We start from the raw sequence: 12824 nt of genomic DNA on the forward strand, positions 1-12824 counted from the left end.
TATCTCATTTTTTATAGGTTTTTGTTTTTAATTATTTTTAAAAAAAATTATATTTTTTAGAAAATTTTATTTATTTTTTCTTTGATTAAAATTGTGACAATGTTGATCTATTATTTCTATTTTTTGGTTTCTCAACTTTTTGAATTGGATTTTATATTTTTAAATTATGGTGAATCTATTTCAAAATTTTAAATTGTGGTGAATCTATTTCAAATTGAAACAACTGTTCTTTTTTATTATTGCCTCTGGATTTCCGTTAAAATATCGAAATTGGAATCACTTCACAGTTCTTATCTAGAGCGTGTGCATAGCTTGAATTTTGATATGGAGAGCATTTGAAATCGTTTCTCATATTGACCCTGTTTGGTAAAGAGTTTTTTGAGGCAAAATTAGAGATTTGAGACACTTTAGAAGTTTTGACTAGTCAAAACTCTAATAGTAGTGTTTAGTGAAGAGAGATTTGAAATTAGGTCCAAAACGCTAATTTTGAAAAAGCTTATTTTAGAGTTTTTTCAATTATCTTATTGCTCCATCTTTTTTGAAAGACAATTTTACCTCTATTTATTACCCTCTAACCCCAAATAAAGACTTTATCATGTCTTTAATTGTCATTTTACACAAAAAGTTATTTGTAATCAGGTAAGTTTTACCAAACAAGTTTATACAATCGACTAATCAAATCAGCTAACAATTAATGTAATCAGCCACGATATTTTAGGAGCGTTAGAAAAACAATATTTTAGGCCCTTCTTTCAATTTTCTGATATTTTTGACTTCATATACTAAAATTGAGAATCTATCATGTTCTATGATACACGGAAAAAAAAAAAAACATTGATTTTGATTAAGTATAAGGATAAGATGCAAAATTATACTAACATTCATAATCCAGAGCAATTTTATGTTTAATGTCTAAAATAGTATAATTTTACTCCTTATAATAGTAACCAAAAGCAATTTTACCACGAACATCGATTTGTTGGATCAATTTGAAAAACAATTGAATTTTCCAACATTTTTTAGAATTTCCACAATTAAAATCTTGGGAAAAGTACGAAAAAAAAATGATTGTGGTTTGTCCGATTTGCAAACAGAAGTATGTGGTTTAAAAGTTTGCAAATAATGGTCTGTGGTATATTTTATTTATAAAAAAAATATTACAATTACCCAATTACGTTCAAATAACAACCAAAGACATTTGTTGGGGGCTAATTTAATTTTTATATTTTTAGCATAGGTTATAATTTTACTCTATAGTTTTTTTTTATTTAATTAAATTCATTTTGCAACAAAATAAAAATGCAATAAAAAAAATAGAAAATAGTATCAAAAGATTATTATAAAAAACAGAAATAAAAAGAAAAGAAAAAAAATAAATAATAAAAATCAGGGGCAAATTTGCACCATTTTTCAGCAACCCGTCTAGCAACTTCGACGATGAAAACGGACCCCGAAACAGCAAGATATCAAGCAGTTATATTTTTTTTTTCAGAAAGTTCGGGATGTTAGCTTTCCGGAATGTCAAAAACGGAGCAAAACGGAGCTAAAACGAAATCGGTAGAATTTTTCAAAGGGAAGTGGTGCTGAAAAACGGGTTTGAACATTTCCAACACATCCAGGACATATTCAACGCATTATCTCCATTCTTCCAACTCCCCACTCACCCACTTTCTTTCTTCAACTAATGGGAAGGTAGTGGGATCATGTTTGAGAAAAATAAGGGCCACTAACTTGGAAATTGTTACCCAAAATCCTATAAATAGAGTCTAATCCTTTCATTCCAAACCCCACTCAAAAATCAATCAACCTCACTCAAAAATCAATCAAACTCAATCAAACACAGACAACTCAAATTTTTCTCTCAAATTCTCTGCCAAAATCGGCCTCTTTATCAATCCTTAGATTCGTAGAAATCGTTCTCTAGCATCTATTTAGTCTAAACAAGGTCTCAATTCCCAGAATTAGTTCTTTAATCTTCAGTTCCTCAAAAAAGCTTTCAATTCTCAGAAACTTCAAATCCGAAATTCTCTTAGTTTAATCAACCAATTCTCAAATCGTTTTTTGCAATCTCTTAGTTAAGTCAGTAAAATCATTACCCAATCCTCGGTTCAAGCTTTCTTAGTCTAAACCAAATTTCGCCATTGTTAAGTTCTTCAAAGCTTCAAGCATTTTCCGTGAAACCAAGATCACCGAAACCCCATTTTCGAGTCATTCTTAGTTTACACACATATTCCAAATCATATTTGAGAACTTTTTATTGATCTCAATCGATTAAAAAGACCCAGAAACAAACTTTTGAGTTTTTCATCATTGAAAAATTCATCAAACAACCTTTCTGGTGAGCCGTTTTCCAAATTTTATTTAGAGTTCGTTAGCTTATCGTTTTAGCCCAAATTAATTTTAATCTCTTTATTGACATCAATTCTAGAACTCTCAATTTTTATTTCGTAAAAAACGACATCCTATAGCCTTCCAAATCGCCCCTAAAGTACCCTCCACGAAACAGAATCAAGCTTTTGGTTTTTTCAACCATCAAACAATTATTCTGTCGCCCAATTTTCAATAATTTATTCCGACTCATTTACTCGATCTTTTTCTGAAATTCCAGCTCTAAACCCTTCCTTCGCACACTAACTTTAAATACTAGCCTTCGTTTCGCTATAATCCGACCTCTACAGCTCCCGAAATTGAGCCCAAAAGTCCCACAAAAGCATCAATTTAGTCTCATTTTGCTGTTGACTTGGTGGTAAATTTCTGATCAAGTCCCTGAACTCTCCGAATTACTTCAAATTCGCCCAGCACTACCCGGACAACACAACAGCCCCCGAGTCGATTTTCTGGAGGTCCAATCCTCAATTTCACGCATCCCAACAACATCAAAGTGATCGGTTAATTTTATTTCATCCCGTACATATTTGTTTTTGTGACTTATTTACATTTCTTTCTTTAAAGTTATTATTTCTTTTTAAGTTGTAATTTTCATGCTTTATTATTATTATTTGTAATACAAAAAATATTGAAAAATATTTACAAAATCAATAAAAATATAAAAGAAAATTAAAAAATTTATATCTTTGTGTTGTTTTATTGCTTTTATCTTTAGTACTTATCTTAAAAATTGTTTTTCCGACCGACCTGTCAAGTAACGTCGGGGCCCAAGACCGTTGTTTTTATTGTCAGTCGTAACGGTCGTCAATCGCTTTTCGTTTAGAATTCAAGTAATTTAGGCGCATTTTATTTATTAACTTCATTTAATTACCTTTTACCCTTTGAGAACTAGCTTCTCTGGCACGCCCGCATTATCTTTACATTTTTAATCCCCGCAAACGCGTATCAAGGTTGAAAATTGGGATATTTCGAAAATATCGTCAACAACATTTTTATCTTACAAAAATTATTTTTACACATCGACTAAACACAACCCCCAAAGAACAACTTCATAAATCGAAACAATAAATCTTTTAAAGTCTTTTAGGCCTAATGCTCCCACATCCCTCTTAATTTGTCCAAATTGGTCATTTTACCTCTCCAACTCATCGAATGTTCTATTTACCCCTTTAACTCCATAAAAGTGGTATTTCTCACCTCCTTAATTTATCTATTTACCACCCCCCCCCTCCCAACTCATAGAATGTCTTGTTTACTCCCTTAACTCCGCAAAAGTGGTATTTCTCACCCCTTGCAATCCGTTATTGAGGCCTAAATTGATACGTTTTTTAAACGTTACACCTATATCGGTGCTATTTTATACGTGGAACCTAAATTAATTGATAATTTTCCAAAAACCATACGCCTATTTTGGTATCTTATCCTTACATATAATGTCTTTTAACTTGTTTATATTAATGTTCTTGTTATTTGTATCTTTTATTCATTTATTCTCTTTTCAAATTTTTTACTAGTTAAATTTTGATCTAATTATTGTAATACAATATTATTGTAATAAACAAATGAAGGATCAATATAATTATCAAATTAAAACAAAATAAAAAATTGATATTAAAAAAAATATATATTTTCAAACTCATTTGAATAATAAAGAGGTAAGAAATACTACTTTTATGGAGTTAAGGAGTAAATAGGATCATAAGAGGTGAGAAATACCACTTTTATGAAGTTAAAGGGGTAAATAGGACATTCGATGAATTGAGAAGGGATAAAATGACCAATTTGGACAAGTTAAGAGGGGTGAAAATATCATTTTTATGGAGTTAATAAGGTAAATAGAACATTCAATGGGTAAAATGACTAATTTGGATAAGTTAAAAGGGTTGAGGAGCATTAGGCCAATCTTTTATAAAAAAAAAAGAGGAGAATAAGAGGGGAACAAAATACCCCTTGTCACATCACCCACTTAACATATTCCATTCATTTGCTTTGACTTTGACAACGGTATCAACCATAGAGTTGCGTTTGTAAAAAAAAAAACAAAACCACAAGTGCTCATATGTAAATTGACGAAACCACATAACATCTATATATAATTAACCTAAAAATTTAAAACTAACTAATATGCAACTAATACGTAGCAAGAAAATGTGTTTTTAATGATGTCTAAATGACCAAACTTTCCAACATTAGGGTAAATTTACACAATTTTAGACATTAGAACTAAAATTGCTTTTAACAGTTAAGGTTAATTTTACACCTTATTCCAAACTTTCCCAAAATGCATAATTGGGAAGCTGTAATAATTCAGAAACAAAGAACATGCATAATTGGGAAGCTGTAATAATTCAAAAACAAAGAACATGCATGGCACAGACTTCATTCGTCAAATATAGTAGGCAAAAAGCATATTTAAGCCCCTGAACTTTATCTGTTTTAAGGATTAAGCCCCTAATCAATTATTTTTCCACATTGAACCCCTGATCATTGATTTTGTTATGGATTTGACCCTTATTTAACTTTTCTATCGAGTTTAGACTGCATACATCGTTAGAACGATTCGGCTTGTTGACATGGACAAATAAAAAAAAGATTTCTTTGACTAGGAGAGATAAAAAATCAAAAATTAAAACGAAATTATAAAAATTAATTTTTAGTATATTCTTCCAAACTCGATTTTCTTCTCTCTCATTTTGTGATTTTCAACATTAGAATTGCCAAATCGATCTTCTTATCTCCTAAACTCGACAAAAAAATTAAATAAGGGTCAAATCCATAACAAAATCAATGATCAGGGGTTCAATGTGGAAAAATAATTGATCAGGGGCTTGATCCTTAAAACAGGTAAAGTTCAGGGGCTTAAATATGCTTTTTGCCAATATAGTAGGAAAAACTGTTAAAAAGAAAGCATATGTAGAAACTAAATGAACCTTGTTGCAATAAATATAATGAAAATCCATTTACAAGCTTTATACGAGAGAAAAGAGAATATACACATGATTAAAAAAATAATCAATTTGGATGCCTCTTTGCTAATGTCTTTTTCAGTCCCTTTACAATCTTCCAAAACCACATCAAGTTCATCACATACAGCACTGCCGGCACTATTAGCACCAAAACTCTCCCAAAGGTGTGGAGCTGCTTCACCTGTTATTTATATAATAATAAAAATAGCATCAAATTAAATACTTTCTCCACATCAATCTCATATTTGTTTGCTAATCTCACAAAAACTCGAGATATTCCTTTTGTACAAACACGAAATTGGATGCTAATTAGTAATTACTTGATCATAATCAAATCGCACTTTTATATACTGATCTTTTCTTCAACTGAATTTGCATCAATCTAAATCATATAATATATGCTCAAATTTACTGGTGCTGTTACCTGATCGTAGTGTAAATAGATATGAACAAAAAGGTATACGAACAGAAGTATCCTGGCAACCTGCAAACGATCCTAAGTTAGAAATTTGATCAAACTTTATATAGATGTGCAAATGCAACCATTAGAAATTTGTCACTTTCATGTACTCCAAAACAAGAGGTAGTTTGGTAAACATGCTATTTATCTGTATGGACATGCAGGAGTACAAATAAGTTTGACTATGAATAAGTTGGACGCTCTTTTTTTTTCTTTTTATGATTGTTGTGCGCACCTTTTGGAGAAAAGATTGTAAAATTTGTAGTGAAGTCTTAGATATATGTGGAATTGAAACAACAAATAATTTAAAGAGGAATGCATATAACCAAGATCTAGTTTAAATTGAGTATCCTTCACTTACCAGCCAAGTTAAGAATATTAGTACCCCATTTATGAGATATAATTTAGACTTCTTCATTCCAGCTGTGTCAAGATACCTTCACAAAATCGCATTGAATATCAGGAATGGGGAAAACAACTGTTGTAAGAAATAAATTCTTTAATAGACTTTCTGATTACCATCTCAAATTTATCCCAGGGGTTGTTGTCTCAGAGATCAGCACCATGTAGATATAAATCTGTCCCTCACCAGTCAACATAGCATATGCCACAGAGATGGTTGAAAGAAGATGATGAAGTACCTGACACAATGATGGAAGATCATGCACAAGACCAGGCTCTGCAAAGATGAACTTTCACTCTCCCATACATATAAAGCTTTTCTGTCATTTTCTTTAAAAATCTAAGGGATTAAATTTTGAATTTCTAAACCGTGGAAAACCAAGAGGTACTTGCGGACTACCACTGGTGGAAGAATGGAAAGACTAAAGGGCAAGTATAATCTTTAAAAGTCAAAATGGAAACTTTAATAGATCACATATGTCACTGGTAACAAATAGCAAGTGTTTTCCCATGAATCTTGAGGAAAGGTTGGCACATAAAGTTACTAGCATAAAATATCTAATGGAAAAAGAAACAATGATTATAATAAAACAATATTACAAGTGATACAGAGAAAACTTACATATTCCATTCCACCAAGAGAAGGATAAAACCAGATAATCATCCAAAGATCGGCAATAAAGTATCCAACAGAAACCTATCAAACAAACAACATGACATAAACATAAGTGTAAAATATGAATTAGAAAACTACAACTTCAACTATAAAAAGGGCGGCCCGGTCGCATTACGCGTCCCCGCTGAGCGAGGGTCCGGGGAGGGGTCCCACCACAAGGGTGTATTGGGGGCAAGCCTTCCCTTGCCAATGCCGCTCCTAAGACTCGAACCCGTGACCTCTGGTCACACGGCAACAACGTTTTACCGTTGCGCCAAGGCTCGCCCTCTTACAACTTCAACTATAAGGGAAAAAAATGCACATAGAGGTTACATTGCATGTTTCAGCATATTTTTTCCATCTCATTTCCAGCATGCCCACCATTAATAAAAATAAAAGTTGATGTTGAAGTAAATATTGAAAAAAAAAATCAGAAGACAATTATCACACATAAAAACTCAAGCTCTCAAAATACGGAATCAATGGGAGGGTAAGAAAACGTTTTAAATTCTTGCAAATATTCAACCTCCATTACTTTCTTCCAAGAAAATCATATTCTCTGTAATTGCAAGTGAAAGGGGTGACATCAGTAGCATCAAACAATCAAATTATAGAATCTTTACACAAAGCCATATTTAAAGACTCGTGATTCAAAAATAAATAAATAAAAGAAACAATAGCTGCGATTGATTACATAAAACAAATAATAGCTCTGGTTTATTACCTAGGACTTTGTTAGAAGAGTAGCACGCAACTAAACCTAGGCTCAGATTAATTGCTATAACACAACCTTAATGAAGCTTCTTCAACAGTTCACGACCATCCTATGAAGCTAGAAAAGAGAGATCCAATTCAGACACTTGGGCTCAAAACTGCCAATCCTAAAATTTAGGGGCGTTGAAGTGATGATTCTCTAAAAAATATTTCTTATTCGTGATTTTGTCAATTTTAACAAAACAATAACTTTGTCCCATCCAAAAAAAAAAAAAACAACAACAATTTTGATAACACTTACTTTCTATATTTATTCATTTCCATTTCAGCACAAACAAATTAAGTTTCCACAAACATATTGCTTATAGTTGTCTTAACAAAATTAATTAACTCTAATTGTAAGTTGTAACTTTCAAAAAATTAAAAATATCTAGTGAATTAGCAAAACACGCAGTGATGCTGTTGAATTGAAGAAAGTTTGAAATAAACTGACAGTAGAACTTTCGTAATTTGATATTTTTGAACAAAAATGAATTTAAATTGAATTGATTTTAGTATTTCAAAACTGATCTGAATCTAAAAGTTATAATGCTGTTTCTGATAGAATTTGTTTTTTCTTTGTTTTTGCTAAATTTTCTTAAAAATGAAGTTAGGAATTGTTTGGGAATTGAAAGCCTTTCTACATGGCTCAAGTATGGAAACATATAAATAAATTATTACTTGTTCAAATTATTTACAACTTCAATTTCATGTCCAAAATTTATAAATAAAAGAATTATCATAATGTATCTGCTCAATAATAAATACCATAATATTTCATCTCAATAATTACAAAAACTTCAAGTATCAATCACATTTATAAAAATTTACAAATAAAATTAAAAAAAATGAAAAAATCAACCTGAATGTGTTTCTCAACATAAAAGTTTAAATTACTTTTATCAATTGGGTTCATAAGAACACTACTCTTGCAAATAAGTAATTTGAATAGATAAAAAAGTTAAGATTATTTGAATTTTGAGTTCCACGCATGTTTAAGAGTTTACATGCTCTCTTACCCTATTACTACTGCTACAGCATAAGGCATACGTTCATATTACGTCTCTGCTACTGACCCTAAACTCATCCTTTCATCAAACAGGCTTGAAGAGTAAATATTGCTTATTTTAGCCTCTTAAAACACCAATGAAACATCAATAAAATCCTAAATCTCATTTTTAAAATTACTGAGCAAAAACTCACTGGAACCTGGCCCTGTGATTCTAGACCACACAACAGTCGAATGTTTCTTGAAAACCATTTTCAATCCAACCCCAACTCGCAATAAATGGCAATCTCTGTTCTCTAATTTCTAGCCACCCAAAGGTACACATATGCAGATACCAAGCTATTCTATATGGAAGTACTGAAAAAAATAAAACATTGACAGAATCAAAATGGTTTTAACTTCAAGACCAAAGACAGCAGCACTCCACTTATTCACACCCACCTCCACCCGCCAGAAAAATAAAAAATAAAACACTTAAAGCAATATCTTTCTTGGTCTTTTGCTCACTTTTGTAATCTTAATCCATATCACTTCTCATCAATGCAAACAGTTACGCATTATAGTGCATGGAAAAAGACACATTATGATACATAAGATGCTCAAAAAAGGTTTCCATCTTTTCAATTCTCTATTCAATCTACAATCATCTAAAAAAGCAAAATAAAGAAAAGGGATACAACAATCAAGATTTGTAGGTAACCAATCAAATTGCACATCTGACATTGGCAACATTAAGCCTCTATAACAGAAGGTTTGTCTAATAGAAAATTTGCTGGGATCAGCAATATGGATCTATTTTCTTAATTGCAATCAACCTCAGGTTACATAAAGATTCATGACCTCAAATCAACTCAATTAAGCATGTATGTAGCTAAAGCAAATATGAATTAAAACTGTAGATTGACTTTCACCACTATACCCGACATCCGAATAGATCTCAAGACAGATCTGGGACAATCAAATAACCAACCTCTGACTAGAATAATTCCCAAAAAGTTTGCTTACTTATCTATCACTTGCATTGTGGTAAAAAAGATACAGTCCGGATAGCAATATATATACACTAAACCCTAAGATCAAGATCCATTAGTCATCATGCCAAATAACATAGAGATTCAACCTCTAAATCAGACCTTATCTCACACAAATAAATAAAAAGAACCAAAGGAAAAAAAAAAAGAGAAAGACATGAATAATTATGTTGAGGAAAACAAAGCGAACTGGAGCAGCTTACTCCTAATGTAAATGTAGAGAGTGAGGAACTTTGATATGTAACAAGACCAGGAAGATGGTCAGCATACAGATCGGAGCAGAACACAAAGTACAATGACATCACAGTGATGAGAATGGCATGACAAGTGGATATGGCCCTGCATTGATAGTTCAAACAACAATAGTATCCGAAGGGAAATGAAAGATTATGAAAGAGAAAATATTTTCAATTAGTTTAATATATTACCGATTATTCCACTCAACTCGTTGAGTTTTTGAAAGGTTGGAATAGCTCTTGAAGTAAACAGAACTGAACAACTGAGAAATATCATAAACCTAAAAGAAAAAAAATAATAATATTAAGGGAAAGCAAATTGGATTGAAGTTAGAGACTAAAGCAAAGTCATATTATATATAGGTGAAAAAAAATTGATAAATACCATTTTGCAAGCAAAAATGCCACCAGTGATAGAAGTGTATGGGATAAAAGAATCAGCTAGTACGTATTCCTTCAGCAACAGCTCTGCCTGATCTTGGTAAGAAGTGATTTCCATGGCAGTTTATTAAGCAACAAGATCTACAGCACAATGCTCAGCCAACAACTCTAACAAGAGGTTCTCTTGACAACCAGATTTTCAGTAATTTTAATTTTGCACGTTCTTTGCTTTCTATTTCTTCTGAAATCAGGAAAAACCACAAACATTAAACATGAGCTAAAATATTATCAAAGCATTACACGTGCAAAATTAGTCTATGCTGAAATCTTACAACGGCAAAGGATAAAGAACAAAATAAAAATTCTATAAGCATGATACTTATTTTGATACACCCTTTATCCAAATTGAGGAATAATTAAATCTACCGTGCAACACCATCCAGTTATTTAGATGAAACTCATAACAGGAAATAAGACTGAAAATTTAAAATGAAAGAAGCAATTGTGAAATAGCTTAATCAATTAACTGTGAGTCTGTTACAAATAGAATGCATAAAACATTCTTGAATCCACTTCAATTAGTCAGATGAGATGCAGTCTAAGTTGAATTACCATGAGATAAACAATAACAGATGAACTTCAATATCTAACAGGCATTGATGGTAGAAAAGAAAAAAGTTAAAAAGGAAAAACAGCAATATAATTCCTGTGTCATTTTAGTTGATATGATATGCAAAATTAAGCAGCATAAGCAAGAGGTAAGAATATGAAGAAAATGATGGCCTATTTGAAAATGTAGATAATTTTGAGCTCTAAATTTGTTAGTACACATCAAACTCAATCCTAATAGGATAAGGAGTTCTTAAAATTATGTCCCTTCAATAAACTTAGGGTCCACAAGCTCACAGGCATCATTTCAAATATAAAATGCTAATGACATTACCATGCTAAACATCAGATGCAGCAGTTACTCACAGAAGACTCCCCAATTCAAGTCCTTCAAGATTGCCAATCCTGAAAAGCACCAATCATATTGCATTAAAACTCAAACTACAATTGAGCAATACTCCCCATCAAAACAGAGAGGCCACTCCAACACATTTGCAGTTTTGTACCCTGGCCACTAACTCATACAACAAGTTATATCATTAAAAATACATCATTCAATATAGGTTGAAAATATTCCAAAAGCAAGGCTCGCAGAAAAAAAGCTTTGGAAGTGTATCATTAATTGCTGCAACAAATTTATTTGGGATGTCTAGGATCAATATAACTATAGTACAAACTATTATTTAAAAAATTTGAACTAAGTAAACCCAGAATCTTACTGCTATGATGGTAAATCTTACTTTTCCATAATGACATAAAGATGAGACTGCTACAGCCTACAGGTAATTATGCTCTTCATGAAAATATAAGCCTATATATACAGAGAGAGAGAGAGAGAGAGAGAGAGAGAGAGAATAAAGCTAGAAAGTTCCGGAAAGCCAGAAAGAAGTGAAAAGATGAAAATTATTACATTAGCCAGGGCCCAAGGGGAAACCTCAGCCCAGATTTCTGTTTTTCGTTCCCGTTTTTTTTTCTTTTCCCCTTATTCCAATATCATCAGATAAGGACAACAACAAAAAGCCAGCCAGAGGCATTACCCCAAACAATTGTTAAACATTCCACTATAACAAAGGACAGGAGCATGAATATCAGCTGCAATTAAACAAGGTTCAGAATCTGGGCTGCCAAACAGACAAAAACAAAAACATTCAAAAGCTTCCAATTCACAAAATTTTCCTTTATTGAACTCTTATGCAGTTTTCAAGGGAATAAAAAAACAGATGCATGTCCATACCAGTGAAAGGATCAGATTAAAAAACTATCCATCATCTTGCTCCGCGTTTTATGACATTAGCTATTACAATCTCCGAGCTGTAATCGTATATCCAGTGATCAATAAAAGGAAAAAAGAAAGAATTGTTTTGTCAGGTTGACAGAAAATTTGAGGATTTGAAATGCAAATATACAAGAAACATATTGATTAACAGATGAAAGCTGAAAGGAAATAATAAGATTGTATAAATCAAATAATCAAATAACAAAACGAAAACAGAGACAAGGAATCATGATACCGAAGGCAAAAGAAATACCTGGAGAGGAGGAATAATTGGGGATTGCGGGAGGGGAAGGAAGAAAATTGCGTGGGAAGATGAATAGGAATATGAAATTACGAATGAGGAAAGCGTGATGGACGTAGTTTCGCGAAGCTACAAATATAAAATACAAATGCGTCGTGTGAAGTTGGGTCTCTCTTCTCTACTGTGTCTGTAATTCTATGATTGACGTCAATTATGAAACAAACGTTTCCAGTTTCCAGTTTCCCTTTTATATGCTAAATTACAAATTTAACCTTATAGTACTTGGGGTTACAAATTTTGTAATTTTAAGTCAAATGTTTACTTTATGACGTAATATCAAGCCTCATCAACATAAAATGAGTTTTTTCGTTAAGCCGAAGTTATATAATTTTCAATTCTGATTTGGAGGCCAAAACG

General features: G+C 31.9%; 1 protein-coding gene across 5 annotated transcripts; it reads right to left on the reverse strand.

The window, feature by feature from the left end:
- Window positions 1-5300: 5300 nt before the first annotated feature.
- LOC136205399 (uncharacterized) lies at window positions 5301-12612 on the reverse strand. Of its 5 annotated transcripts, none has more exons than XM_065995985.1 (12): window positions 12420-12612; window positions 12125-12201; window positions 11928-12006; window positions 11225-11295; window positions 10286-10522; window positions 10093-10181; window positions 9868-10003; window positions 6839-6913; window positions 6334-6455; window positions 6176-6251; window positions 5779-5838; window positions 5301-5535 (listed from the first exon to the last, which is right to left on the reverse strand). In XM_065995985.1, the coding sequence occupies exons 5-12, from the start codon at window positions 10397-10399 to the stop codon at window positions 5401-5403; spliced, it is 807 nt and encodes a 268-aa protein (XP_065852057.1). In that variant the 5' UTR covers window positions 10400-10522; window positions 11225-11295; window positions 11928-12006; window positions 12125-12201; window positions 12420-12612; the 3' UTR covers window positions 5301-5400. The 5 variants fall into 5 exon arrangements, with proteins under 5 accessions (XP_065852057.1, XP_065852049.1, XP_065852041.1 ...); XM_065995977.1 differs by having other exon boundaries at window positions 11928-12011; XM_065995969.1 differs by lacking the exon at window positions 11928-12006.
- Window positions 12613-12824: the final 212 nt, after the last annotated feature.

Source organism: Euphorbia lathyris, chromosome 1 (assembly GCF_963576675.1).
Source record: "Euphorbia lathyris chromosome 1, ddEupLath1.1, whole genome shotgun sequence".
NCBI lineage: Eukaryota > Viridiplantae > Streptophyta > Magnoliopsida > Malpighiales > Euphorbiaceae > Euphorbia > Euphorbia lathyris.

Excerpts from the sequence above, each read along its gene's own strand:
- LOC136205399 (XM_065995998.1), bottom strand. The coding sequence starts at position 10,399 with ATGGAAATCACTTCTTACCAAGATCAGGCAGAGCTGTTGCTGAAGGAA. Across the intron at positions 6,456-6,838 it reads CTCTTGGTGGAATGGAATAT|GTACTTCATCATCTTCTTTC; the intron begins GTAAGTTTTCTC and ends TCATTGTGTCAG. Across the intron at positions 5,536-5,778 it reads TCTATTTACACTACGATCAG|GTGAAGCAGCTCCACACCTT; the intron begins GTAACAGCACCA and ends TATAAATAACAG.